Source organism: Trachurus japonicus, chromosome 11 (genome assembly GCF_045865225.1).
Source record: "Trachurus japonicus isolate A0001 chromosome 11, Traja_1.0".
Lineage (NCBI taxonomy): Eukaryota > Metazoa > Chordata > Actinopteri > Carangiformes > Carangidae > Trachurus > Trachurus japonicus.
The window spans coordinates 10,328,995-10,356,223 of NC_140917.1; the positions used below are offsets into that span (position 1 = coordinate 10,328,995).

The following is a 27,229-nucleotide window of genomic DNA, read 5'->3' on the forward strand; positions in this document are numbered from 1 at the left end:
AGAAGGACAGGAACAATGGTTCTTTTATACAAGTGTTTTTCCAATGACAAGTGTCCACCTGGTTGCCACAACCCTGAGTGGGTGTGGTGGCCAGCCCATTAAAGGGACATATCCATAGCCCAGGCCCCAGAAAACTAAGCTGAATGAAATGTTTGTCTCTTCTTCCCGTGAGATTTCCAGAGAGGCATTCCCTCACTTACATCTACACGGCCCTCTCCAAACCAGTCGGACTCCCTGGTATCCATGAGTTCACAGCCATGGGTCTGATGGACGGCAGGTTGATCGACTACTTTGACAGTGAGAACCAGAGGAAAGTTCCCAAGCAGACATGGATGGAAGAGAAGCTTGAGGCTGATTACTGGGAGAAAGGCACACAGTCCCGCCAGATCAAGCAGCAGTGGTTCAAAGTCAACATTAAAATCCTGATGGATCGAATGAGACAGGATGAAACAGGTAAGATGTGGGGAATGTGAGGGGTTAGGATCGTCTGTTAAAGGGATAGTAGCGTTTTTTTAAAGTGGGGTTGTATGATCTACAAATAGCCCCTAAGTACTTTAATTGCAGTAGAAGACTCTCTGCACTCCTCCCGTTAGCAACGCCAGCCCATAGCCCTGCCCAGAGATTTACAACATACAGTGTTGTGAATGGACCCAAAGAGGAGTGCAGAGAGTCTTCTACTGCAATTAAAGTACTTAGGGGCTATTTGTAGATCATACAACCCCACTTTAAAAAAAGAGAGTGACAGACAGGCTTATTGTGCAGAGGAACAAAATGACGGCGTACTTTCCCTATACTCCTGACACTTAAACCTGAAAAACTTTGACATGTCAAACTTTAGGATGTGTTAGCGGACTAATTCATCTGTCTAACCATCATAACTATGACAGCTGAAACGGTAAACAGTCGATCGATCAAAAAAAATACAGCTCAAGTTTTTTTCATTTAAAAAAACATAGTAGCCTATATTGAGGCTATATTGTCCATTGTATTCATATACATGAATATATGTTTAATTATTCATAAATGAAAGCTCCCGCGGTACTTTTCACCCAGCTCTGCCTATTGTTTCTGTTCTGAATATCCTGAGATTGGACACGGAAGTGACCTTTTGGACCTTGATGACGTAGCCACTAGCCATCTGCTTGGTTGGAACAAAAACCTGCAGCCACATGGCGCTTTGTGGAATAGTTAGGACATGCCTGATTTGTGAGATTTTGTAATGTTTCTTGTAGTTGACTTCACCTCAGTGTTTAACCAGAAAACCTCTGTATCATCTTATTCTGTGAGTATATGTGTATGTGTTTGTCTTACTAGGCGTCCATGTCCTTCAGTGGATGGTTGGCTGTGAGGGCGACCTTCAGCCTGACGGCAAGTTAAAGTTTGTTCGTGGCATGAACATGTACAGCTATGATGGAGACAACTTCTTGTCCTTCGATGACACCAACTCTGTCTGGGTGGCTGCAACTAATGCAGCTCTGGAGACCAAGAGAAAGTGGGACAATATCCAGGTCCTGAAAGAATACACCAAAGGTTACCTGGAGAATGAGTGCATGGATTGGTTGACCAAGTTCATGAGTTATGGAGAGCAACAGCTGAAGAATGCCTGTAAGAAAGATGTGGCAACATTTTCCATATAGAATAGTTGAAATAAAATAATAAAGCCACCATGCAAACAGGAACTCACTCTAGGTTTTTTCTTTGCAGCTAAACCTGAGATCCACCTGTTTGCAAAGAGCTCAGTGTTTAAGACCAATGTCGTTTTGACGTGCCTGGCGACCGGTTTCCTCCCAAAAGACATCACACTGCAGATCAAAAGAAATGGCCGTATTGTTGAGATCGAAGATGGATTAAAATCCTCAGGTGTTTGTCCAAATGAAGACGACACCTTCCAGAGGAGAGACAGCGTGGATATTTTGAGAAGTGACAAGTCTACATACACCTGTGAAATCATCCATGTGGCTTCAGGAGTATATGTTGAGAAGTCATGGGGTAAGAACATGCTTCTTATTGTTTGCACATGTTAACATTTCTGTATTTAAGAAATTATAAGAATTGTATAATATGGACATTATTGCAGAAACAACATATCTGTAATGACTGAAATGTTGATTCAAATGACCCTCAGTCAGTCAGTCTAGCGAGTGTCGCCACAAAAAAGACAGATTATCAACAGTTTAATGTTTGAATTGACCAAGTATGTGTTTCTTTATTGATCAGACTAAAACTGAAAGTTTGTCTTTTGGTTTGGCCCATTATGTAGTATATGTGTATGTTATCAGCACACATAATATAAAATAGGAGCACTGGTGTACAACTGGTGGCCAGGTAGTAGGATCTGCAGTTGTATTCATGCACATTTTTACACGAAGTGAACCTGAGTGTAGGTTACAGCCGCAAACTAACCACAGTGTGCTATTTGAGGGGGGAAAGTACAGTATGTCAGGCTTCCTGTTTCTGTATGTCTCTTAGTTAGGTCTACTAGCTTTCTCCAGCTGAACAGCTCAAAAACTGAAGCCATCCTCATCGGTTCCCCCCATCAGATTCGAAACTCCCCCATAACCTGCATCACCTTCTCTGGCAAGGACATCCCACTATCATCAACAGTCACTAACCTTGGTGTCAGGTTCGACCCCCACTTAACCTTTGAGGCCCACATCAACCACCTCTGCAAAATATCATTTTTCCATCTAAGAAACATAGCCAGACTCCGTCCCACACTCACCTTGAGAGATGCTGAGAAGCTCGTCCACGCCTTTGTCTCCTCCAGACTCGATTACTGCAACGCACTTCTCAGCGGGATTCCTAACAAGAGCATACAGAAACTACAACACATCCAAAACAGCGCCGCCAGAATCCTCCTGAGAGTACGCAAATATGAGCACATCACACCCATTCTTCACTCACTTCACTGGCTACCCATCTCCGCTCGGATCAACTACAAAGTCTCCCTCCTCACATTCCAGTGCATCCATGGCAACGCCCCCCAGTACCTTAAAGAACTCCTCACCCCCCAGACCTCAGCACGCTCACTCCGCTCCACCAACAGCCTCAGACTTCTCCCCCCAAGGACTAAGAGCCGCACACTGGGAGACCGAGCCTTCTGCTCCTCTGCTCCACGACTGTGGAACACCCTCCCTGAACACCTGAGGGTTCCACAGTCGATCGATTGCTTTAAAAAGGGCCTAAAAACGTACCTTTTTAAAAAATCTTTTAATCTGTAACTCGCTCAAAACAACTGTTTTTAACTCTTGTTTTTAACCTATTTTTCTTTTTTGCTGTTGTAGCACTTTGAGATTTTTTAGTAAATATAAAGTGCGTTACAAATAAAATTTATTATTATTATTATTATTATTATTATTATTACTACTACTACTACTAGGTCTTTTACACATCAAGACTTATGTACTATATAGTATGCATGTTTTTGGGGTTTTTTTTGAGCACCTGCCCCCCTCAAACAAACCCCTTTACAAACAAATTGAGTTTGAGGGTTGATGTCAGACCGCCAGGTCAACACCAACAGTTTATGATGCCATGAATGATTTTTTGACTGGCAGGCAAAACAAGGTTCCCATATGTTATATTACTGTATTATAAATTATATTTTATAATAATGTTTAAAATATAATAATTCGATTTCATTTTGTTATTTGCTTTTTTTCTCTTCTTCTTTTTTCTCTTTTTCTCTTCCCTCCAATTTTCGTAGTAGGACCCCGTACCACCACCGGGCTGCCCCCCACTTTGAGAACCACTGTCTTACGTAAGAGATATCTTCATAAATTGAGTCTATCAAATAGAAACTAGAGAATGCATTTCCTGAAGGAAATACGGGTGAATGCTGAAAGCTGGAAGCTGAATGAGCTGATTACAATGTTGAAACAATGCTGAATTAAGAGAAGAAACTAAAGACGCAATCTTGAAGAGATGAAAAAATATGAGGAGTATGAAATAGTTGGAAATTACTTGAATTGCTGAAGATTAGTATGAAGAAATTGAAAGTCTGAAGTCTACTCAAATATATTTAAAACTGACAGCTTGAAAACATTTTTGAACCATTACTAATATAGATGAAACAATATCTGAAGAGTTTTCTTTTTTCTCATCTTCCCTCCAATTTTCGTAGTAGGACCCCCTACCACCACCGGGATGCCCCCCACTTTGAGAACCACTGTCTTACGTAAGAGATACGCATATCTTCATAAATTCTATTAAAAAAGTCTATTCAATAGAAATGATGTTGATTGAAAAAAACATAAAACTGATGTGAATTTCTTTCTGTGTTTTAGATCGAAAAAACGAAGTTTTTGATCCAGAGTCTGGAGGAAATGGAGCTGCCATTGGTGCAGCTGTGGGTGGGGTGGTGGTCGTCTTGGTTGGTGTTGGTGTTGGACTGGCCTTGTTCTTTAAGAAATGCCAAACTGGTGGTAGGTGTAGTACACACACAGCCAGAACTAATAGTCTATTACAGGGGTGACCACACTTTTTAAACTTGTGACTGTGAGCTACTCTTAAAATGGTGGTGAATGGTGAATTACTAGCAGGACATAGTGTTTGGTACGCATCCCAAAACTGGGTTTTACAGTGTAATAAGGTTTCAGTCTTAACTGTGATTTTTTGAAGTTGTCTCTATCATTTACCGATTAGCTTTGATAAGCATGCTATCTGAATTTCATGTCAATGATTTTTTTCACTTCTTTTCACTTATAGGGTAGTGGAAATTCAACATTTCAACGCCGGAGTGTTATCGGAGGATAATGCAAGACTTTTTTTTTTTTTCTTTTGTCACTTTTTTTTTTTTTTAATTCTTAATTTTTATATCGCTAGTCAAGGTTACTGAAGTTCCCATATAAGGTTCCTCATCCACGTAGGCTAAAACCTTTTCAGTATTTTAACATATTAATTTATGGTATATCACTGTATTTTCATTTACATCATTCTTTTAACATGATTTTCATTTACAGTATTTTACTGAATTGTCATTTACTGTATTTTCATTTCAGTATTTTTTCTGTATTCACGTACAGTATTATGAGTGTTTTTCAATTAGCCTACAGTATTACTGTATTTTTATGTATTTTTTCATTTGCAGTAAGCTATTAGGGAAGAATTAGAGTACGACAAAATAATTTCCCATAATCCTTTGCTATTTACATGCTATATACAGTACATGTTTTATACTATCTTGCTACATATTACACACAGTATACTGTTCAAATTACAAATCAGTTACAGTTTACCAATATCTGTCATGTCTAAAAATGGTTAGGTGAAAAGGCTGTATGATTAAATATGGTGCCATAGTTTTTCATGGCTACGGTTCACAAATTTCTACAAATCCCACATAAACAACACCCAACACTGAGCAAAACTATTCAACTATATAATGCATGAGTTTCATCAGCTTGTCATTCTTTAGTTTCGATGTTACAACCGCACATCTGAGTGTGGTCGGGGTCTTACAACCGCATTTTACGAATTTTGGAAGAATGATTAAGTTTGACATGCTCTGTGCCACTGCTGATTGTTCAGATGCCATGATGTGACTATCTGTGTGATGTTGTCTGATCTTTGATGATTGGCTGTGAAAATGGGTTCAAGGACCCTGTAGAGGGTAGGTGGCCATTTTGGATGTCTTTGTCTCTTTCTTTTGCTAAAAATGGCACTTTTGCATCAGTTTATTTGTGTAAGAAATCAGAATGACAAAATCTGCAAAGACAGTGTGTAACATGTTACTGTAAAAAAGTGTTGGTTTTATCTAAGTCCTGTATGTATTTCTGCTGAGGCCTTAATAAAGGAGATACAGATACAGTAGACAGAAGAAATGCAATCATGGAGGATGACCTAAGTGCCTTTATTGTGATCTATTGAGTACAAGCGATATACTGTGTGATTGTTAAGAAAGATGAAATTGGGTTTTAAGGTTTTATTCTTATCTGTGAGCTTTTTCTATATGTCTTTTCTGAGTTGTCTCTATTTTGTCTCTTTTGTTAACAATTGCACGAAATCAGAATGCCAACATTTTTGAAGATGTTGCTGTATACTGAAAAGACAGAATATGTTAAAATGTGTCGGTATTATCTAAAAGGTTTAAAATAAATCAAGGCAATTATATGTTATTGTGGATCAAAAACAGTTAAGTGGTGACACACTTAATTCAGGTTTTGTGTAACTTTTTATATAGTTTCCTCTAAAATGACAAATTTAAACTGTCAGCTGTTTGTTTCTCTTCTCTTTTACTGTAATGTAAGATGTGTGCGATTTCATGCATATGTACATTAAACTCAAATCACTTGAACTCTTCAGTTAGTTTCTGTGCAGCTAACTTGGTTATGTACCAGTCTGATCACCACGGTCTGACTTGTCACTTGTGGTGGGACGATGGCATGTCGGAATAGCAGTATGTCGGAATGGTGGTAGTGGTATGTCGGAGTGGTGGGATGTCGGAATGACAGCATATAACCACAAAAAGTACATTTTGATCAGGGTTAAAGGGACAACGAGGAGTTTCTCCATCGGCAGAACGAAAAATTCCGTGACAATAAAAAAGTCTCATATTACAGTTTTTCTCAATCGCTTTGGTGCTTTTCTCACATCACTCTTAACATTTGCACAACAGTTAGTGCATTTCTCAGAACAATTATTGCAAACTGCAAAACCTAGTGGATGACCTGCAAAAGCACGTCACTTGCTCAAAATGGATAGTCCATCCCTCAAAAGCAAGTACTCATGTCAATGAAACTGTCAGTGTCGTCAAAATGAGAAGTCCTGACACCATCGTTTATGAACAAGGTAGTCAAATGGCTTTGTCATGTTTTCATTAGGACACTTTATTCTCTAAGTGTTTTCCAATGCAAAAAGTGATGATACCTGAAAATGCTCCAGACAGCACTATACACTACTTGTACAGCCATGTGAAAACTACAGTAAAGTTACACATTACTGTATTTAGTGGAGATACTGAATATGTATGTTTCACATTTCTACTGCATATGCTCTTTGCAATTCTGATTTGTTCACAGCATTGTGCAAAGGAAAAATACACTACAGTCATCTACAACAAACATAAGAAACACTCTTTGGGTACAACTTTACGTGAACAATGTTGCAGTACATATAGTAACTGAACCTACAGAGTACTGTAAATCATTCCTGCACATCCAGACGTTCCAGTCACATTTTCATCTACATCACTCTGTCAATTGTAGCGATTGAAACAGATTCAATATTCCCAAAGACACAGTTATGTCATCCTTACATTGTATCTCTTTCAACCTGATGCCATTGTTTGTAATCACCACTGCACAAATGTCTTGTTCTTGTAGTAAAAAGGGCTCAGTCTCTTCCACCTCTGTGAGGTTGTCTTGTAATCCTATGTGATGCAGAGTAAAATTACAGTAATGTACAGTACATGTACTGCATCAACCATTATTACTGTAGTGTACAATACTGTAAAAGTGCTTCCTACTTGTAAAATGCTGTAGTACAGTACCGTACTGTAAAGATGGGAAATCTTTACTGTGGTTGCTGTAATACATTGCAATACAGTAAATCTGTTCTCTAGTGAAGCTGTAAGTCTAAATGTAAATGTAAAAAAGTTCTTGTCCCACTGTATCTTACAGTAATGCCTGACACAATGACAGCAGTGCAGATTGTTTAGTGCTGAATTACTGTCCAATACCATACGTACCTGTTGTTCCTTACTGTTCACTGTGCTCTCCCAACATTTAAAATTAGTTTGACAGATTTTGAAAACTAGTTCAACAATTTTGTATGTAATGACTCAAGCAATGAAAGGAGGACTATTAGTTTTATAGGGAAAGACTATTCAGCGTTCAAAAGTATAGTTCATTTTGACTGACATGACATAAACAAATGATAATGTTGTAAAACAGCAGAGAATTGTATGAGAGCAACTGAGAAACTGCTACTATGATGTGGACAAATGACTACATGTTGTGGAGGTTGAACTAATAGTTATGAGAACTTTCATTCTGATCTGAGAATAGCACCAAAGCGACTGAGAAAAACTGTAATGTGGATGAATCTACGTTACCCACACTTGTTAATGGGCCCATTTTCTATAAATATATCGTTTTGTCTCTATCGTTATTTTGTTATTATGAGTGATGGCGGAAATGCTGGACGAGCCAACCAGTGTTTCCTTACTTTCGGTTTTGCGGCGAGTCATGAGAATAACACCTCTTTGAACCTCTGACTTTACATTCTTGATGAATGAAAACATGAGTCTGTCTTGCGCCGGTCAAAGAATTTCACGGTGCGCGCGGAGGCAAATAAATGTAGTGTGAAAACGCTTCGCTTTTCCAAAACTCCTCGTTGTCCCTTTAAAAACTGTGAATTATATTACAAGTGTAAATACTGCATCTTTAGACCTGTATAATGAAACAGGTACATACACATTAGACAGACAGACAGACAGACTAGATAGGCCTAAGTAATAGATAGATAGATAGATAGATAGATAGACAGACAGACAGACAGACAGACAGACAGACAGACAGACAGACAGACAGACAGACAGACAGACAGACAGACAGACAGACATTATTGTTTCGGTTTACACCAGGTAGTGCTCGCTGCAGAACCACGAAGGTGAGGCCTTCATAAAGCAGATACAGGTAAATAGAAGAAATCCAATCATGCAGGATCACCTAAGTGCCTTTATTGTAATCTACAAGATATACTGTGTGATTGTTAAGAGATAGGAAACTGGGTTTTACGGTTGTAATGGAAATTTTTTATGTTATGACCCTTGATTGAACTTTGAAGATGTATGCTCATGAACTTTAGGTGAACTTCAAAGAAAGCGCAAGTTGCACTTGTCTGCTGTGCATAGAGCAGTATGCAGGTGTCCGACTTGGTTTCTGTTATTTTATGATGATTACGCTTAAGCAAGCAGTTGTCTCCATATCCAAAACCACAGTGAGATGTCAACGAAATGTCAACATGCTGAAGTGTGAAAAAACCACAACAAACCTTCAGTTACAGACAACCACTAGCTTCCTGCCTTTATGAGCTGATCTTCTAATAGTCCAATGATATGTCATGAGCGCTAAGTGCAAACTTGTACTGTGTAAACTTATTCTGCAAGAATGCAATAATGTTATTGGACAATGTATGATGCCGCCTCCAAGGAGGAGCACATGGCTCCTTCCTGCTCTTGTGCCTATGTAACCTGACGTTACCAATTTTCAGTGTGCACTCTCTTACAGACTTTTGTGTGTATGACAGTCCACCTCTTGCAAGATAAAATAAAGTAGTTAAGTGAAACCTCAATTTGCTGGACTTATGATTTTCTCTCTCACAAGTTAAAGGAAATTTCCATAACACGGTATAATAAGGTGATTTCTTTCTTTATGTCTTTTGTAAGTTGTCTCTATCATTTACCGATAAGCCTTGATAAGAATGCTCTTGGAATCTCATGTCAAATATGTAAGGTTTGTTTGTGAATTTTTTTCACTTCATCTTGTATTCTTTAAAACAAATTTTCTATTTTTTGCTAAAGAAAATTGCACTTTGCTTCAGTTTATTTGTGTGAAAAATCAGAATCCCAAAATCTGCCAAGGTGTAGCTGTGTAGTCACTGTGAACTTAGACAGTGTGTGACATCTGAAAATGTGTCAGTTTTATCTAAAAAGTAATAATATATTATTGTGGACCAAAAACAGTTAAGGAATGACATTGACTTAATTCGGGGTTTTGTACTGTTTTCTGTAAAATGACAAAGTTCAACACAATCGAAATGGTGTCAGGTGTTATAAAATGTGTGTGATTTCATGCCCATGCTCATTAAACTAAATAAAGGATGTAAACAATTGTGGGAAAGCTCAATTGAAGTCGTGTGTTTAATGAGCTGTATTTGAGAGGTTTGAGGTGGTTTTGTGAAGGAAAAACAATCACTCGAACTCTTGAGGCTGTTTTAGTAACGCTAACCTGCTTAAATTCGTGGTTGTGTCCCTACACTGAAACATTCACTGTTCACTTACCACTGTACAAAAATAAAATAAGAATTAAAAATCCATAAACAGGAAACTGATGGTGAAGAATCATTAGAATGAATATATGATGAAAAAGGTAAAATAACTGCACAATTAAATTCCTAATTAAATCATATTAATATGACAAGTAAAAGTAACTAACAGTGTAAAAACATAATTAGAAATGAATAAATTATTATTAAGTTTTGGTTTACACATGCAATGTAAGTGTGTGGGACAGTGTTGGTGTTGCTGCTCCACCTCTACATATGCAGCAACAGCAGCTCTTGGTTCACTACAAGTCAGGAGAAAAAAGATTGTAGGCTTTGAGTCTTAAAGGGATAGTAGCATTTTTTTTTAAAGTGGGGTTGTATGAGCTACAAATAGCCCCTAAGTACTTTAATTGCAGTAGAAGACTCTCTGCACTCCTCCCGTTAGCAACGCCAGCCCATAGCCCTGCCCATAGACTTACAACATACAGTGTTGTGAACAGACCCAAAGACACAGCCTATTTTTGCGGCCTAAAAGAGGTTTTACCTGAAAAAAAAATACACAGTTCCGTTGTTCGCTATAATATAATTTTTTCCAGCCCCTCAAAGTGCAGTTTTTATTTGGACCCAACCAACTCACGTATCCCTCCGCCCAGGGTTAGCGCCCGCCAATCAGCAGTTGGTTAGGTCCAAATAAAAACTCTGTTTTTCCTGTACTTTGAGGGGCTGGAAAAAATTATATTATAGTGAACAATGGAACTGTGTTTTTTTTTTTTCAGGTAAAACCTCTTTTAGGCCGTGAAAATAGGCCGTTTCTTTGGGTCTTCAGGAAGGCTGTTCCACAGTCGTGAGCCGTAATAACAAAAGTTATAGTTCTGACTTAAGGTATTAATAAAAGGCCTCTATCTGAAGACCTGAGTTCTGGATGGCTCATAAGTTAAAAGCAAATCTGACAGACAAGAAGGACTAAGATCATTTAGAGCTAACCAATAAAATAATCTTAAAATTGATTCTGAAGTACATGCAGGGACTTTAAAATGGGTGTAATGTGAGCTCTCTTGCTGGTCTTCATTAGCACACGTGCAGCTGAGTTTTGGAGTAGTTGTAATGGTGCGATATTCTTTTTAGGAAGATCAGAAAGAAGAGCATTGCAATAATCAATCCTACAGGTAAAATAAATAAATAAAATAATAAAGACACCATGCAAACAGGAACTCACTTTATGTTTTCTCCCTCCAGCTCCACCTGAGATCCACCTGCTTGCAAAGAGCTCAAAGGTTCAGACCAATGTCACTTTGACGTGCCTGGCGACTGGTTTCCTCCCAAAAGACATCACACTGCAGATCAAAAGAAACTGCCGTATCTTTGAGATCGAAGATGGATTAAAATCCTCAGGTGTTCGTCCAAATGAAGACGACACCTTCCAGAGGAGAGACAGCGTGGAGATTCTGAGAAGTGACAAGTCTTCATTCACCTGTGAAATCATCCATACGGCTTCAGGAGTACATGTTGAAAGGTCGTGGGGTAAGAACATGCTTCTTACTGTATGTCAACATTTCTGTATTGAAGAAATTATAAAAACTGTAAATTAAATTAGGTTTGCAATATGGACATTATTGCAGAATATACTGACAACATATCTGTAATGACTGAAATGTTGATTCAAATGACCTCACCAACTAAGGTAAATATTTTCAATGCCAGCAGACGAGATCTCTGAAGGATAATCTATCTTTAACCAAAATTTGACAGGGACTCGCCATCGGTAAACATGCCAGTGTAGCCACAGGAAATATACCAAACAAAAAAGACAGACTATGAGCAGTTTAATGGTTGATCTCATGCTAATCAGATCCAAGTTAGACAACCAGATGTGTTTCTTTATTGAGCAGACTAAAACCATAAATTTCTCTTTTGGTTTACTCTCAGTAAATCTTCCTGGGAGGTTGCTATGTCAGCAGTTACAGTTGTGCACACTGGCATAAGGAGAAACATTATATCATAATTCATTTAATTAAATCTTAGCATCATCATCTTTTAAGAGCTACACCATCCATCCATCCATCCATTGTCCGCCGCTTATCCGAGTCCGGGTCGCGGGGGCAGCAGTCGGAGCAGGGATCCCCAGACTTCCCTCTCCCCGGACACTTCCTCCAGCTCTTCCGGGGGGACCCCAAGGCGTTCCCAGGCCAGCCGAGTGACGTAGTCACTCCAGCGTGTCCTGGGTCTTCCTCGGGGCCTCCTCCCGGTGGGACATGCCCGGAACACCTCACGAGGGAGGCGTCCAGGGGGCATCCTATACAGGTGCCCGAGCCACCTCAACTGGCTCCTCTCGATGTGGAGGAGCAGCGGCTCTACTCCGAGCTCCTCCCGGGTGACAGAGCTCCTCACCCTATCTCTAAGGGAGCGCCCCGCCACCCTGCGGAGGAAACTCATTTCGGCCGCTTGTATCCGGGATCCAGTTCTTTCGGTCATGACCCAGAGTTCATGACCATAGGTGAGGGTGGGAACGTAGATCGACCGGTAAATCGAGAGCTTTGCCTTTCGGCTCAGCTCCTTCTTCACCACGACGGACCGATACAATGACCGCATTACTGCGGCCGCCGCACCGATCCGCCTGTCGATCTCGCGCTCCGTTCTCCCCTCACTCGTGAACAAGACCCCAAGATACTTAAACTCCTCCACCTGAGGCAGGAACTCTCCCCCGACCTGGAGGGTGCAAGCCACCTTTTTCCGGTCGAGAACCATGGCCTCGGACTTAGAGGTGCTGATTCTCATCCCAGCTGCTTCACACTCGGCTGCAAACCGCCCCAGTGCATGCTGAAGGTCCTGGCTCGAGGGAGCCAACAAGACCACATCATCTGCAAAAAGCAGAGATGAAATCAAGTGGCTCCCGAACCGTACCCCCTCCGGCACTTGGCTGCGCCTAGAAATTCTGTCCATAAAAATAATGAACAGAACCGGTGACAAAGGGCAGCCCTGCCGGAGTCCAACACGCACCGGGAACAGGTCTGACTTACTGCCGGCAATGCGAACCAAGCTCCTGCTCCGGTCATACAGGGACCGTACAGCCCTCAGCAGAGGGCCTCCGACCCCATACTCTCGGAGCACCTCCCACAGGATGCCACGTGGGACACGGTCGAAAGCCTTCTCCAAGTCCACAAAACACATGTGGACTGGTTGGGCAAACTCCCATGCACCCTCGAGCACCCTGCGGAGGGTGTAGAGCTGGTCCAGCGTTCCACGGCCAGGGCGAAAACCGCATTGTTCCTCCTGAATCCGAGGTTCGACTATCGGCCGAATTCTCCTCTCCAGCACCCTGGAATAGACTTCCCCGGGAGGCTGAGGAGTGTGATCCCCCGGTAGTTGGAACACACCCTCCGGTCCCCCTTTTTGAAGAGAGGGACCACCACCCCGGTCTGCCAGTCCAGAGGCACTGTACCCGACTGCCACGCGATGCTGCAGAGGCGTGTCAGCCACGACAGCCCCGCAACATCCAGAGACTTGAGGTACTCAGGGCGGATCTCATCCACCCCCGGTGCCTTGCCACTGAGGAGCTTCCGGACTACCTCAGTGACTTCAGCTTGGGTGATGAATGAATCAACCTCTGAATCCTCAGCCTCTGCTTCCTCGACGGAAGGCGTGTCAGTGGGATTGAGGAGATCCTCGAAGTATTCCTTCCACCGCCCGACGATATCCCCAGTCGAGGTCAACAGCTCCCCTCCTCCACTGTAAACAGTGTTGGCGGAGCACTGCTTCCCCCTCCTGAGGCGCCGGATGGTTTGCCAGAATTTCCTCGAGGCCGACCGGTAGTCCTCCTCCATGGCCTCCCTGAACTTTTCCCAGACCCGAGTTTTTGCTTCCGTGACCGCCCGGGCTGCCGTCCGCTTGGCCTGCCGGTACCCGTCAGCTGCCTCGGGGGTCCCCCGAGCTAGCCAGGCTCGGTAGGACTCCTTCTTCAGCTTGACGGCATCCCTTACTTCCGGTGTCCACCACCGGGTTCGGGGATTGCCGCCGCGACAGGCGCCGGAGACCTTACGGCCGCAGCTCCGGACGGCCGCGTCAACAATGGAAGTGGAGAACATGGTCCATTCGGACTCAATGTCTCCAGCCTCCCTCTGAATCCGGTCAAAGCTCTCCCGGAGGTGGGAGTTGAAGACCTCCCTGACAGGGGATTCTGCCAGACGTTCCCAGCAGACCCTCACGATACGCTTGGGTCTTCCAGGTCTGACCAGCTTCCTCCCCTGCCAGCGGATCCAACTCACCACCAGGTGGTGATCAGTTGACAGCTCAGCCCCTCTCTTCACCCGAGTGTCCAAGACATACGGCCGGAGGCCAGATGACACGACTACAAATACTATGGATGTGTAAGAGCTACACATCCATAGTAAATTGAGTCTTTCAAATAGAAATAATGTGAATAATGTTGAATGAAGAAATCTGAACATAAAACAAATGGGGATGTTTTCTGTGTTTTAGATCACAAAATTGTTGATCCAGTGTCTGAAGGAGATGGAATCAGCATTGGTGCAGCTGTGGGTGCGGTGGTCTTCTTGGTTGGTGTTGCTCTTGGTTTTGATGGACGGGCTTTGTTCTTTAGGAATCGCCGAACTGGTGGTAGGTGCAATGCACACACATTTGTCAATATAATGGCTACACAGGTCCAGGTTGATAAAACAACGAGAATAAATTCTCCTTTTTTCTAGTTCTATGATGTTCAGACCACATGATTCATATCTGTGGATAACGAGGGATGTTACAAAAACCTCTTAATAAATTGCAAAGCAAATGTCAGCTATGCAATGTAGCAGCAGTTTAGTTTCTACATTACCTATTTTCTTTAAAGCAAAACATGAATTTCTAAAACAACAGTTTTTTTCTGTCTTAATGTTGTAAGTAATTAAGTAAGTAAATTTAATTTATATAGCACTTTTCATAGATAAAATCACAAAGTGCTTTACAACAAGGATAAAATGCAATAAAATACAGTATACAGAGATCACAAACAAAATATACATAACAGCACAATTACAGGTAACTTTACAGAGGCCTCACAACGTCAACATCAGTTGAAAGCCTGTCTAGTTCTTTCTTAAAACCTTCAGTGGACTCTATGCTGCGTGAAGTCGATGGTAGAGCATTCCAAAGGCGAGGGGCACAGGCCTGGAAAGAGCAGTCTTCAGTTTTCTGGTCTGATGACCTTAGTGAACCTCAGGGGGAATAGGGTGTGTTGTGTTTAATGACAGGTCCTGCCAGGGAAAGAGACATCTATGCCCTAGGTAAGAAAAACAAATTCTGATCTGGATCAAACGTGACTCAGTCAGGAGGAAAATACTAATTGCACCTGCCTCTCTGTATGTGTTTGTTTAGGCTCTCAGCCCAGTGGACTCAGTGCATCTAACACCGCCTCTGATGGGTAATCATGCAGCTACATAATTGAATAGTGTATTCAAATAATAAAGTATTTTTGGTTGATTCTCACCTTGATAATTTGAAGTAGGTTCAGAATTTCTACATCTAAATTAGTAGTGTCTTTTAATAAGACCAAATAAAAGTCCATGTGCTTGGAAAAGTACATGGTCTGGAATTTCAGTGGATTTATTCCTGCATCTATATGAATACCACAATGCCTTTCCTTTTCTGCACAGCTTCAGCAGCGTCTCTCAGCAATAGTAGTGGTGGAGAGAGTGGTAAGCATCGTAGTTGTATGAACAATATGTCACTCCAAAATTGCCTGATAAACTAAAGAAAAGTAAACAGATGTGTTACATCTTTTTTTATCTAAGGGTCCAGGCAACAGGAACTCAAGCCAGAAGAATCATCACCTCAAGAAATGGGACAGCGCTCACATGATCTTAAGCTTCTGCAAATATCAACCAATCTACCAAATTGACAGTGGGTAGAAATGAAAAGGGGACCATGAAAGAAATTAAGTTGGGAAATAACAGTCAAAAAGAAGAAGAATAAGTATGTAAATAGGCGCATTGTCCTCTGGATTTCTAGAGGGTTTTGAAACGACTGTCTCAACATTTAAGAATGACAATAGGAATTTCCAAGGGGAAAAAGGATATACTGATATAGGTATGGGTTTTAACTTCAGAAGAGTAATTGACGGTTGCATAATGTTGCTAAAGTGAAAACGTTTTTCAACCTTGGGGGGAGGGGTTGGGTTAGTTAAAAGAGGGAGGTTATATCAAGGGCTCAAAGTCCTGGTGATATACATGTGTCTCTACTGAGGCCTTAATAAAGCAGATCGAGATAAGAAGAGGACAGATGAAATGCAATCAGGGAGGATGACCTATGCCTTTATTTTAATCTATTAAATACAAGATATACTGTGTGATGGGTTATATGGTGAATTAAGGTTTTAGTCTCAACTGTGATTTTTTACTTGATATCTTTTTTGTTGTCTCTATCATTGGTCGATTAGCTTTGATAAGAATGCTTTTAGAATCTAAAGTAAGTAACATTTATTTGTATTGCACTTTTCAGAGAGAGAACTCATAAAGTGCTTTACGGGGTTAAAATACCCTGTCAAATATGTAAGGTTGGTTTGTGAAACTTGACACTTACATTTTTTTCTTTTCTTTTTTTATAAACAGATTTTCTCTATTTTGCTAAAAAGAAAAAAAATGCACTTTGCATTAGTCTATTTGTGTAAGAAATCAGAATACTAAAATCTGCTAAGATGTATCATAGTTATATCAGTGTGTGACATGTGACATAAATGTGTTGGTTTTACCTAAAAAGTTGAAAATAAATGGAATAGAATAGAATCAAGGCAATAATAACTTTTTGTGGACCAAAAACAGTTAAGGAGTGACATTGTCTTAATTCAGGGTTGTGTACATTTTCCTTTAAAATGACAAAATTGAACACTATTTAGATGATGTCATCTGTTTGTTATAATGTGTGTGATTTCATGCCTATGCAAATTAAATAAAGGATGTAAATGATTTGTGAAAAGCTGAATTGAAGCTGTGTGTTTAATAAGCTGTATTTTAGAGGTTTGAGGTGTTTTTGTGAAGGAAAAACAATCAGTTGATCTAATTGAGTCAGTTTCTGTTTTCGCTGGCTGTGCACCAGTCTGTTCACCACGGTCTGACTTGTCATGCAGGTCGTCCACTGGGTCCTTACACTGAAACATACACTGTTCGCTAACCACTGTAAAAAAAAATTTAAAAAATCCATGATGGGGAAGAATCATGGCTGTAATACATCCATGGGAAGAATCATTGGTGTTGGTCATGTGAGTTTTACAAAAAGAAAATTTTGATCAGAGTTAAAAATTGTGAATTATATGTACAGTACAGTAGTATACTCTTAATATCTTTCAGACCTGTTTCCCTGCTGAGCTGCAAGTAGCTGGTAGTCGGTAAGGGGACAGTTCAACATACCAGATATTTTTAACTTACATTTACTCAGTTTGTGTTTTTATGGATTTAATAAAGTCTTTGAAACATATAAAAACAGTCCATATCACACCTACATCTAAACAATATAAAAATTTAAAACAGGGCCTCATATCAGCCTCCTTTGTTTCCCTGCATGTCAGCATGGAGAGAGGTGCACACCTGCCTCACTCCCCCGGCCGAACCAACAGACACACAACACTTGTTCATGCACCTAGACCTATTTCTACCCGCCTCTTAAATTTTGCACCTCCCCTCTCCTACTCGGTTCCACCTGCCACATAGATAGCCTATGAAAAATTGAAGATTCACCAAAAACAAAAACAACAAAGAAGTGAGTAAAGAACCTCCAAGCTCAAAAAGACAACATGGAGTTTGTTCTTACCACTGAACCACACTGTAGATCAGGGGTCGGCAACCTTTGTGACATGGACTGCCAGTTTGAAATTTCCTTGTCAATGTGCCACTACAATAAAACAATGTGACACAAAATACAAGAACAACATAACTGGAATTTAATAAAATCGTAATCGTAAAAATTGTATACCTATATGGATAGATAAAATCATTTAATCTATATAGCCCACATCAAACCATATTTTGAAGATATTTTCCCATTATTCACAACAGGGGGATCCAACACTGCTTTTCAGCCTATTAAAACAATTTGCAGTGCGAGGAAAATGCAAAATCCAGAAAAAAAAAATCTATCATATGAAACAGTCACAACATTTCCTGGACAATCCCTGGACAGTATGAGTGACAGACAAACAGGCAATCATTTAACAGATGTGTAGTTGGGTTTCAGCGTCATCGTCAGGTTTATTGATACACTGTGAGCTGGTAGTGGTGAGAAATTTAGCGGTGGAGGTGCCAGCGTGCCAGTGATCATGCCGCGGCGTGGCACCCGTGGCATGCGTGCCAAAGGCTGCCGACCTCTGCTGTAGATGGTTTGCTTTATATTTTCAAAAATACCCATTAGCCACCTGCCAACATCCACAGTTAAGAAGGAGTCAAAAAGCCAACAGAGAAGTCAGAAATAGCCTACTGTACTGTCCAGTGTTGGGTATAGTTACTTTGAAAAGTAAATTATTAGGCTGCATTACAACATTGCTGTTAATTAAAACTAATTTGTACGTTACTGCATTAGCCTACCTATGAATTTGAAGCGTTCGAACACTGATAAGCATATTAACCTTTCTGAGTAAAGTCAATCTACCCCTCACCTGCCCCTGAAATCTCATGCAATATATCACTTTACAGGCAGTGTTGGACGCACTGTCAGTCTTATCTGTTATCTTATTATCTGACCAACGGTCAGGTAGTTGACAGAAGCAGGAAACAGACTAGTCGTTGGACGACACGGAGTAAAGATCCTTGACCTTGAGTCAGGTAAAATGCTAAAAAAAAAAAAAAAAAAGAATAAGAAGAAAGTTTTAGAAGGAGTAAAGAGACGCTAAACTGAAAACACAATGTTTTTCATCGCAATCTTTGTCCTTCTCGGGACAGGATTGATGGTTAACAGCGGTAAGTGAAGACTTTTTGGCCACGTGAAAGTGAAAGTAAACGGCAGTTGTCACGTCTTTAAAATTTCAGGCTTCTGCTTTGTTTTTTGAGTTGAGGATGTAATGATATTGACGATAAGTTGTTGACTTGTTTTGAAATGTAAGTAGCCTATTCATTTTATTACACAGCCAGAGAAGAGGGAATTAATCAGGCTAATGTGCATTTTTCATGGGCCCTGTTTTAGAAAGTATCCCTTCAGGGCCGTGCACGAGACCGGCATTAAGTTAGTTTAATATTCAACATTCATTTGACCGAGGCCTATCAAAAATACAAACCTATTATGCGCTTCAACCATTTGAGTGAATGATGTCAAACCAACTGTGCAGCATACAGATTCCTCATTTACCACAAGGCTTATTTTTCAAATATATCTTTTTGTAATTTTCTTTACAATTAAAATAAATAAATGAAATTATTATGCTCCTTGACCTTTTGACCTCAAGATGTCAAACCAACTATATAACACCCTCAATTTGGAAAAAATAACTTATAATAGTAATAAATAGTGTTATGCAGTTGGTTTGACTTGAGGTCAAAAGGTCAAGAAACATAATCATTTTATTAGGGTCCGGACACTATTGTGTTTCTAGGAATTCTTTTTCTTCTTTCTTCTTCTTTAGGGTCTGGAATTCTTTCTTTCTTCTTCCGAGTGGGAAGTCATACTTCCCATGGGTGAAAACTCACCAAACTTTACAGAAATGTCCGGCCCCGTGCCAGATATCTTAAATTTAAAAACTTAAAAAAAAAATACCTAGAAAATCAACAGTACATGCTACAGTGTTGAAACTTTCACCAAACTGTAGCCCCAATACTGCTGAAACTGTTGTCCACTTAAACTCATACAAATTATGAAGTCCATCACTCAGTTTTTTTCAAAAGCTGTAAAACTTATAAAGCTCCTCCCATAAGTTTTGCTCAATTGTCACCAAACTTGCTAGAGAGCATCTCCAGACTGCCCCCCCACCCCCACCCCCGTTGGATAGTCCGACTCTGACCACCGCCATGGTCTCCTGAAACCCTGTGGGAAACACTGAGATTTTAAGGCTGCCTCCAGAGATGAGCAGCTCCTGCTGGTTTGTGTGCTCTCACTGCTCTGACATTTTTTCAAAGACCCTGGTCATACTGTTTGAAGTAATTAGAGGGCCTCCGGTCTTTGTGGTGGTAGCCAGTGTTGTCCTGCAAAGTATTCTCCTCCACAGCAGGGTTGAAATTAAAGTGATAAAGAAAAAAAGAGGTATCGTTGAATGCACTTTCAACAAATCTATAATAGTTTGGCAAATCAAGGTTTTAAGTGTGTTTGTGTGTGTGTGTGTGTGTGTGTGTGTACGCTAATATCCCTTTCTAGGCATTTACACCATAAATATCACAGCTCTAGGTTTCACGTGCTTCTTATCCATAATGGAGGGTGGGGGCCGTCACTTTGTCCCTCTGGCTCCTCAAAAGCTGATCTATCCTTCTGTGAGCTTTCACCTTCCTGCCTTCCTCCACCTCATCTCCTGACAGCTCTAAGTCTGACTTGCCTTTCACAATTCTGAGTAAAATTATCTCCTGAAATTATCCCTCCTGAAGTATGGACATTTTTTTTTTTTTTTTTTTTGAACAGACGTTAGTAAGACGTGCTGTCCCCTTCAAAGCACACTGAATTAAGGTTGTGTTTTGACAGTTAAAATTATTATACATTGCAGAAATCTTATTAAATTGAAGTTAAGGCACTCATATTGAAGAAACCACCTGATTATTATGAACAGAAACATGATATCTGCAACAACAAAAAAAAGATCTCTTAAATCCCTTACTGCCATAACATCTGGATGCTGTTATTCCCGTCATTTTGAAAGAGAGTGCATGTGGTTTGTGTCACTCCCCGACAACTGTGACATTGTGTTAATAAATATTTGTCTGTTCTGTGTGATTTCCAGAGAAACATTCTCTCACTTACATCTACACGGGCCTCTCCAAACCAGTCAGTCTCCCTGGTATCCATGATTTCACAGCCATGGGTCTGATGGACGACAGGTTGATCGACTACTTTGACAGTGAGAACCAGAAGAAAGTTCCCAAGCAGACATGGATGGAAGAGAAGCTTGAGGCTGATTACTGGGAGAAAGGCACACAGTCCCGCCAGAGCAAGCAGCAGTGGTTCAAAGTCAACATTAAGATCCTGATGGATCGAATGAGACAGAATGAAACAGGTAAAATGTGGGGAAGGTGAGGGGCTGTTGGTGATTCACTTGTAACTTTTGCTACATTTATTGAAACCAACATGGTTTTTATGAGATTTTGTAATGTGTCTTGTAGGTGACTTTACTTCAGTGTTTATCCAGAAAACCTCTGCAGCATCTTATACTGTGATGTGTATGTTTATGTGTTTGTCTTACTGCTCTGCCCCATAGACCTCCATGTCCTTCAGTGGATGCTCGGCTGTGAGGGCGACCTTCAGCCCGGCGGCAAGTTAAAGTTCGTTCGTGGCATGGACATGTACAGCTATGATGGAGACAACTTCCTGTCCTTCGATGACGCCAACTCTGTCTGGGTGGCTGCAAATAATGCAGCTCTGGAGACCAAGAGAAAGTGGGACAATGTCCAGGTCCTGAAAGAATACACCAAAGGCTACCTGGAGAATGAGTGCATGGATTGGTTGAACAAGTTCATGACTTATGGAGTGGAACAGCTGAAGGCTGCCTGTAAGAAATATGTGGCAACATTTTCCATCAGCAAACACTATAATTGATATTAAGTATTATTTTATGTAATCCATATCTTTTTAAAACGTAGAATCCATTTAGGAGCCAAAATCATAATCAAACTTGGGGGAACACCATATTCATAAACCGTGATCTTGAAAATGGTATTGGACAATATGAATGTATAGAATAGTTGAAATAAAATAATAAATCAATCAGACTCTATTTATAGAGCAATGAAAATATAGCACAAAGTGCTTTACACCATAAAAGCAGACAAAACGAAGCAAAAATAAAACCCAAAGTCACGCAACTACACACACACACACACACACACACACACACACTCATTTATAGAGTTTGAAAGAAGGCAACTGAAGCGCTATCTTACTCTCAACAATTTGCCGTGAGGAAACACCAGGGACTGGCTAAAACCAAATAAATAAAATGAGCTAAAATTTAGCATAAGTGAAAGAACATGATAAAAATAACTAAAATTATAAAAATAGATAAATAAATAAAGACAAATTAAAAATAAATAAATAAATAAACAGTAAAATTTGAGAAATAAAAGGATAGGAAAACTAATAAAATAGTAAAACCTGGTAAGTAAAATCTAATCAAAAGCCAAGCTGAAAAGGTGTGTCTTAAGTTTATTCTTAAAAATATTCACACTGCAACTGCTCTCAGGTCTTCAGGAAGGCTGTTCCACAGTCGTGAGCCGTAATAACAAAAGTTATAGTTGTAACTTTAGGTTTTAACAAAAGGTCTCTATCTGAAGACCTGAGTTCTGGATGGCTCATAAGTTAAAAGCAAATCTGACAGATAAGAAGGACTAAGACCATTAAGAGCTTTAAAAACCAATAAAAGAATCTTAAAATTGATTCTGAAGTACATGCAGGGACTTTAAAATGGGTGTAATGTGAGCTCTCTTGCTGGTCTTCATTAGCACACGTGCAGCTGAGTTTTGGAGTAGTTGTAATGGTGCGATATTCTTTTTAGGAAGATCAGAAAGAAGAGCATTGCAATAATCAATCCTACGGGTAAAATAAATAAATAAAATACTAAAGACACCATGCAAACAGGAACTCACCTAATGTTTTCTCCTTCCAGCTCCACCTGAGATCCACCTGTTTGCAAAGAGCTCAAAGGTTCAGACCAATGTCACTTTGACGTGCCTGGCAACTGGTTTCCTCCCAAAAGACATCACACTGCGAATCAAAAGAAACTGCCGTATCTTTGAGATCGATGATGGATTAAAATCCTCAGGTGTTCGTCCAAATGAAGACGACACCTTCCAGAGGAGAGACAGCGTGGAGATTTTGAGAAGTGACAAGTCTGCATTCACCTGTGAAATCATCCATACGGCTTCAGGAGTACATGTTGAGACCTCATGGGGTAAGAACATGCTTCTTACTGTTTGCATATGTTAACATTTCTGTATTGAAGAAATGATAAAAACTGTAAATTAAATTAGGTTTGCAATATGGACATTATTGCAGAATATACTGACAACATGTCTGTAATGACTGAAATGTTGATTCAAATGACCTCACCAACTAAGGTAAATATTTTCAATGCCAGCAGACGAGATCTCTGAAGGATAATCTATCTTTAACCAAAATTTGACAGGGACTCGCCATCGGTAAACATGCCAGTGTAGCCACAGGAAATATACCAAACAAAATGGTTTAACTCATGACCAAACCTATGCTAATCAGATCCAAGTTAGACAACCAGATGTGTTTCTTTATTGAGCAGACTAAAACCATAAATTTCTCTTTTGGTTTACTCTCAGTAAATCTTCCTGGGAGATTGCTATGTCAGCAGTTACAGTTGTGCACACTGGCATAAGGAGAAACATTATATCATAATTCATTTAATTAAATCTTAGCATCATCATCTTTTAAGAGCTACACATCCATAGTAAATTGAGTCTTTCAAATAGAAATAATGTTGAATGAAGAAATCTGAACATAAAACAAATGAGGATGTTTCCTGTGTTTTAGATCACGAAATTGTTGATCCAGAGTCTGAAGGAGATGGAATCATCATTGGTGCAGCTGCGGGTGCGGTGGTCTTCTTGGTTGGTGTTGCTCTTGGTTTTGGTGGACGGTCTTTGTTCTTTAGGAATCGCCGAACTGGTGGTAGGTGCAATGCACACACATTTGTCAATATAATGGGTACACAGGTCCAGGTTGATAAAACAACGAGAATAAATTCTCCTTTTTTCTAGTTCTACGATGTTCAGACCACATGATTCATATCTGTGGATAACGAGGGGTGTTACAAAAACCTCTTAATAAATTGCAATGCAATTGTCGGCTATGCAATGTAGCAGCAGTTTAGTTTCTACATTACCTATTTTCTTTAAAGCAAAACATGAATTCTTAAAGCAGAAGTGAGTGATCCGGTCGTTTTCGCTAATGCTGCGTTCCAGGCAGGCTTTTGAAATCATAAATTACAGCTTCAAGTCACAATTTACGACTCTGTAGCGTTCCAGGCAACCCACTCGTGTTTTTCCGACCTGTTTTACCGGTGAAAGTCACTATAACGGCCACTCGTAACTTCCGACCCGTGAAATCGTACCAGTACGTCTTTTTGTACAGTCTATGTACCAGATCGAACTGGTACGACTTCACAGGTCGGAAAAAAACGAGTTTCCTTGAACGCACCATAACAGTCCTCGTCCCTACGTCGCCACATTCACGGCGTTCCTTGGCTGCACACACAGCCCTGCATGCCGTTCTCTCTCCTCATTGGATAAAAACTGTAGGATACGATAAATGTTTTCTCTTCGGCTCAGAGCAGAGCAGAGTGACTGACAGACCCGTGTTTCGGTCCAAACACTCTATGTAAGTGATTGCTGTCGGAAGATATAACTATTTAAGACTTATATTAACACAAATATATCACTTACTTCTGCTTTAATGTTGTAAGTAATTAATTAAGTAAATTTAATTTATATAGCACTTTTCATAGATAAAATCACAAAGTGCTTTACAACAAGGATAAAATGCAATAAAATACAGTATACAGAGATCACAAACAAAATATACATAACAGCACAATTACAGGTAACTTTACAGAGGCCCCACAACGTCAACATCAGTTGAAAGCCTGTCTAGTTCTTTCTTAAAACCTTCAGTGGACTCTATGCTGCGTAAGGTCGATGGTAGAGCATTCCAAAGGCGAGGGGCACAGGCCTGGAAAGAGCAGTCACCTCGTGTTTTAAAACGGGTGCGGGGGACCATCAAGAGTTTTCTGGTCTGAACGTGAGGGGGAATAGGGTGTGTTGTGTTTAATGACAGGTCCTGCCAGGGAAAGAGACATCTATGCCCTAGGTAAGAAAAACAAGTTCTGATCTGGATCAAACGTGACTCAGTCAGGAGGAAAATACTAATTGCACCTGCCTCTCTGTATGTGTTTGTTTAGGTTCTCAGCCCAGTGGATTCAGTGCATCTACCGCCTCTGATGGGTAATCATGCAGTTACACAATTGAATAGTGTATTAAAGTAATAAAGTATTTTTTGTTGATTCTCACCTTATTTATTTGAAGTGGGTTCAGAATTTCTACATTTAAATAAGTAGTATCTTTAATAAGACCAAATAAAAGTCCATGTGCTTGGAAAAGCACATGGACTGGAATTTCAGTGGATTTATTCCTGCATCTATATGAATACCACAATGCCTTTCCTTTTCTGCACAGCTTCAGCAGCGTCTCTCAGCAATAGTAGTGGTGGAGAGACTGGTAAGCATCATAGTTGTATGAACAATATGTCACTCCAAAATTGCCTGATAAACTAAAGAAAAGTAAACAGATGTGTTACATCTTTTTTTTATCTAAGGGTCCAGGCAACAGGAACTCAAGCCAGAAGAATCATCATCTCAAGAAATGGGACAGTGCTCACATGATCTTAAGCTTCTGCAAATATCAACCAATCTACCAAATTGACAGTGGGTAGAAATGAAAAGGGGACCATGAAAGAAATTAAGTTGGGAAATAACAGTCAAAAAGAAGAAGAATAAGTATGTAAATAGGCAAATTGTCCTCTGGATTTCTAGAGGGTTTTGAAACGACTGTCTCAACATTTAAGAATGACAATGGGAATTTCCAAGGGGAAAAAGGATATACTGATATAGGTATGGGTTTTAACTTGAGAAGAATAATTGACGGTTGCATAATGTTGCTAAAGTGAAAATGTTTTTCAACCTTGGGGGGAGGGGTTGGGTTAGTTAAAAGAGGGAGGTTATATCAAGGGCTCAAAGTCCTGGTGATATACATGTATCTCTACTGAGGCCTTAATAAAGCAGATCGAGATAAATAGAAGAAGAGGACAGACGAAATGCAATCAGGGAGGATGACCTAATGCCTTTATTTTAATCTATTAAATACAAGATATACTGTGTGATGGGTTATATGGTGAATTAAGATTTTAGTCTCAACTGTGATTTTTTACTTGATATCTTTTTTGTTGTCTCTATCATTTACTGATTAGCTTTGATAAGAATGCTTTTAGAATCTAAAGTAAGTAACATTTATTTGCATAGCACTTTTCAGAGAGAGAACTCGCAAAGTGCTTTACGGGGTTAAAATACCCTGCCAAATATGTAAGGTTGGTTTGTGAAACTTGACACTTACATTTTTTTCTTTTCTTTTTTTATAAACAGATTTTCTCTATTTTGCTAAAAAGAAAAAAATTGCACTTTGCATTAGTCTATTTGTGTAAGAAATCAGAATACCAAAATCTGCTAAGATGTATCATAGTTATATCAGTGTGTGACATGTGACATAAAATGTGTTGGTTTTACCTAAAAAGTTGAAAATAAATGGAATAGAATAGAATCAAGGCAATAATAACTTTTTGTGGACCAAAAACAGTTAAGGAGTGACATTGTCTTAATTCAGGGTTGTGTACATTTTCCTTTAAAATGACAAAATTGAACACTATTTAGATGATGTCATCTGTTTGTTATAATGTGTGTGATTTCATGCCTATGCAAATTAAATAAAGGATGTAAATGATTTGTGAAAAGCTGAATTGAAGCTGTGTGTTTAATAAGCTGTATTTTAGAGGTTTGAGGTGTTTTTGTGAAGGAAAAACAATCAGTTGATCTAATTGAGTCAGTTTCTGTTTTCGCTGGCTGTGCACCAGTCTGTTCACCACGGTCTGACTTGTCATGCAGGTCGTCCACTGGGTCCCTACACTGAACATTCACTGTTCGCTAACCACTGTAAAAAAAAATTTAAAAAATCCATGATGGGGAAGAATCATGACTGTAATACATCCATGGGAAGAATCATTGGTGTTGGTCATGTGAGTTTTACAAAAAGAAAATTTTGATCAGAGTTAAAAATTGTGAATTATATGTACAGTACAGTAGTATACTCTTAATATCTTTCAGACCTGTTTCCCTGCTGAGCTGCAAGTAGCTGGTAGTCGGTAAGGGGACAGTTCAACATACCAGATATTTTTAACTTACATTTACTCAGTTTGTGTTTTTATGGATTTAATAAAGTCTTTGAAACATATAAAAACAGTCCATATCACACCTACATCTAAACAATATAAAAATTTAAAA

General features: G+C 39.8%; 4 protein-coding genes and 1 long non-coding RNA gene across 5 annotated transcripts in view; 3 read left to right on the forward strand and 2 right to left on the reverse strand.

The window, feature by feature from the left end:
• The window catches only part of LOC146978230 (uncharacterized), an 80,602-nt gene extending 63,652 nt beyond the window's left edge, over positions 1-16,950 (forward strand). The window contains exon 3 of the long non-coding RNA XR_015037064.1: positions 16,349-16,950. This is a non-coding gene — a long non-coding RNA (uncharacterized LOC146978230). The remainder of the gene's footprint in view (positions 1-16,348) is intronic.
• LOC146978227 (major histocompatibility complex class I-related protein 1-like) overlaps positions 1-27,229 on the reverse strand; it is a 246,574-nt gene that overhangs the window by 103,388 nt on the left and 115,957 nt on the right. The window lies entirely within an intron of this gene.
• Positions 1-27,229, reverse strand: part of LOC146978228 (major histocompatibility complex class I-related protein 1-like) — a 121,199-nt gene that overhangs the window by 72,913 nt on the left and 21,057 nt on the right. The gene's annotated exons all lie outside the window — the stretch shown is intronic.
• On the forward strand, positions 167-15,404 carry LOC146978232 (H-2 class I histocompatibility antigen, L-D alpha chain-like). The gene is made up of 6 exons (XM_085790488.1): positions 167-453; positions 1,315-1,605; positions 11,224-11,508; positions 14,464-14,601; positions 15,231-15,263; positions 15,355-15,404. The coding sequence occupies exons 1-6, from the start codon at positions 258-260 to the stop codon at positions 15,402-15,404; spliced, it is 993 nt and encodes a 330-aa protein (XP_085646614.1). The 5' UTR covers positions 167-257.
• On the forward strand, positions 18,832-25,397 carry LOC146978233 (major histocompatibility complex class I-related protein 1-like). Its single transcript, XM_085790927.1, has 7 exons — positions 18,832-18,923; positions 20,882-21,154; positions 21,356-21,646; positions 22,760-23,044; positions 23,656-23,793; positions 25,082-25,124; positions 25,356-25,397. Exons 1-7 carry the CDS (start codon positions 18,869-18,871, stop codon positions 25,378-25,380), a joined length of 1,110 nt encoding a protein of 369 aa, XP_085647053.1. The 5' UTR covers positions 18,832-18,868; the 3' UTR covers positions 25,381-25,397.

What these genes read in the sequence shown, in the direction of transcription:
- LOC146978233 (XM_085790927.1), top strand. Translation starts at nt 18,869, where the DNA reads ATGTTTTTCATCGCAATCTTTGTCCTTCTCGGGACAGGATTGATGGTT. An exon ending in AGGATTGATGGTTAACAGCG is followed by an intron (nt 18,924 to 20,881) that starts GTAAGTGAAGAC and finishes TGTGATTTCCAG; the next exon opens with AGAAACATTCTCTCACTTAC. An exon ending in ACATGTTGAGACCTCATGGG is followed by an intron (nt 23,045 to 23,655) that starts GTAAGAACATGC and finishes CCTGTGTTTTAG; the next exon opens with ATCACGAAATTGTTGATCCA.
- LOC146978232 (XM_085790488.1), top strand. Translation starts at nt 258, where the DNA reads ATGGGTCTGATGGACGGCAGGTTGATCGACTACTTTGACAGTGAGAAC. An exon ending in AATGAGACAGGATGAAACAG is followed by an intron (nt 454 to 1,314) that starts GTAAGATGTGGG and finishes TTGTCTTACTAG; the next exon opens with GCGTCCATGTCCTTCAGTGG. An exon ending in TAGGAATCGCCGAACTGGTG is followed by an intron (nt 14,602 to 15,230) that starts GTAGGTGCAATG and finishes GTTTAATGACAG; the next exon opens with GTCCTGCCAGGGAAAGAGAC.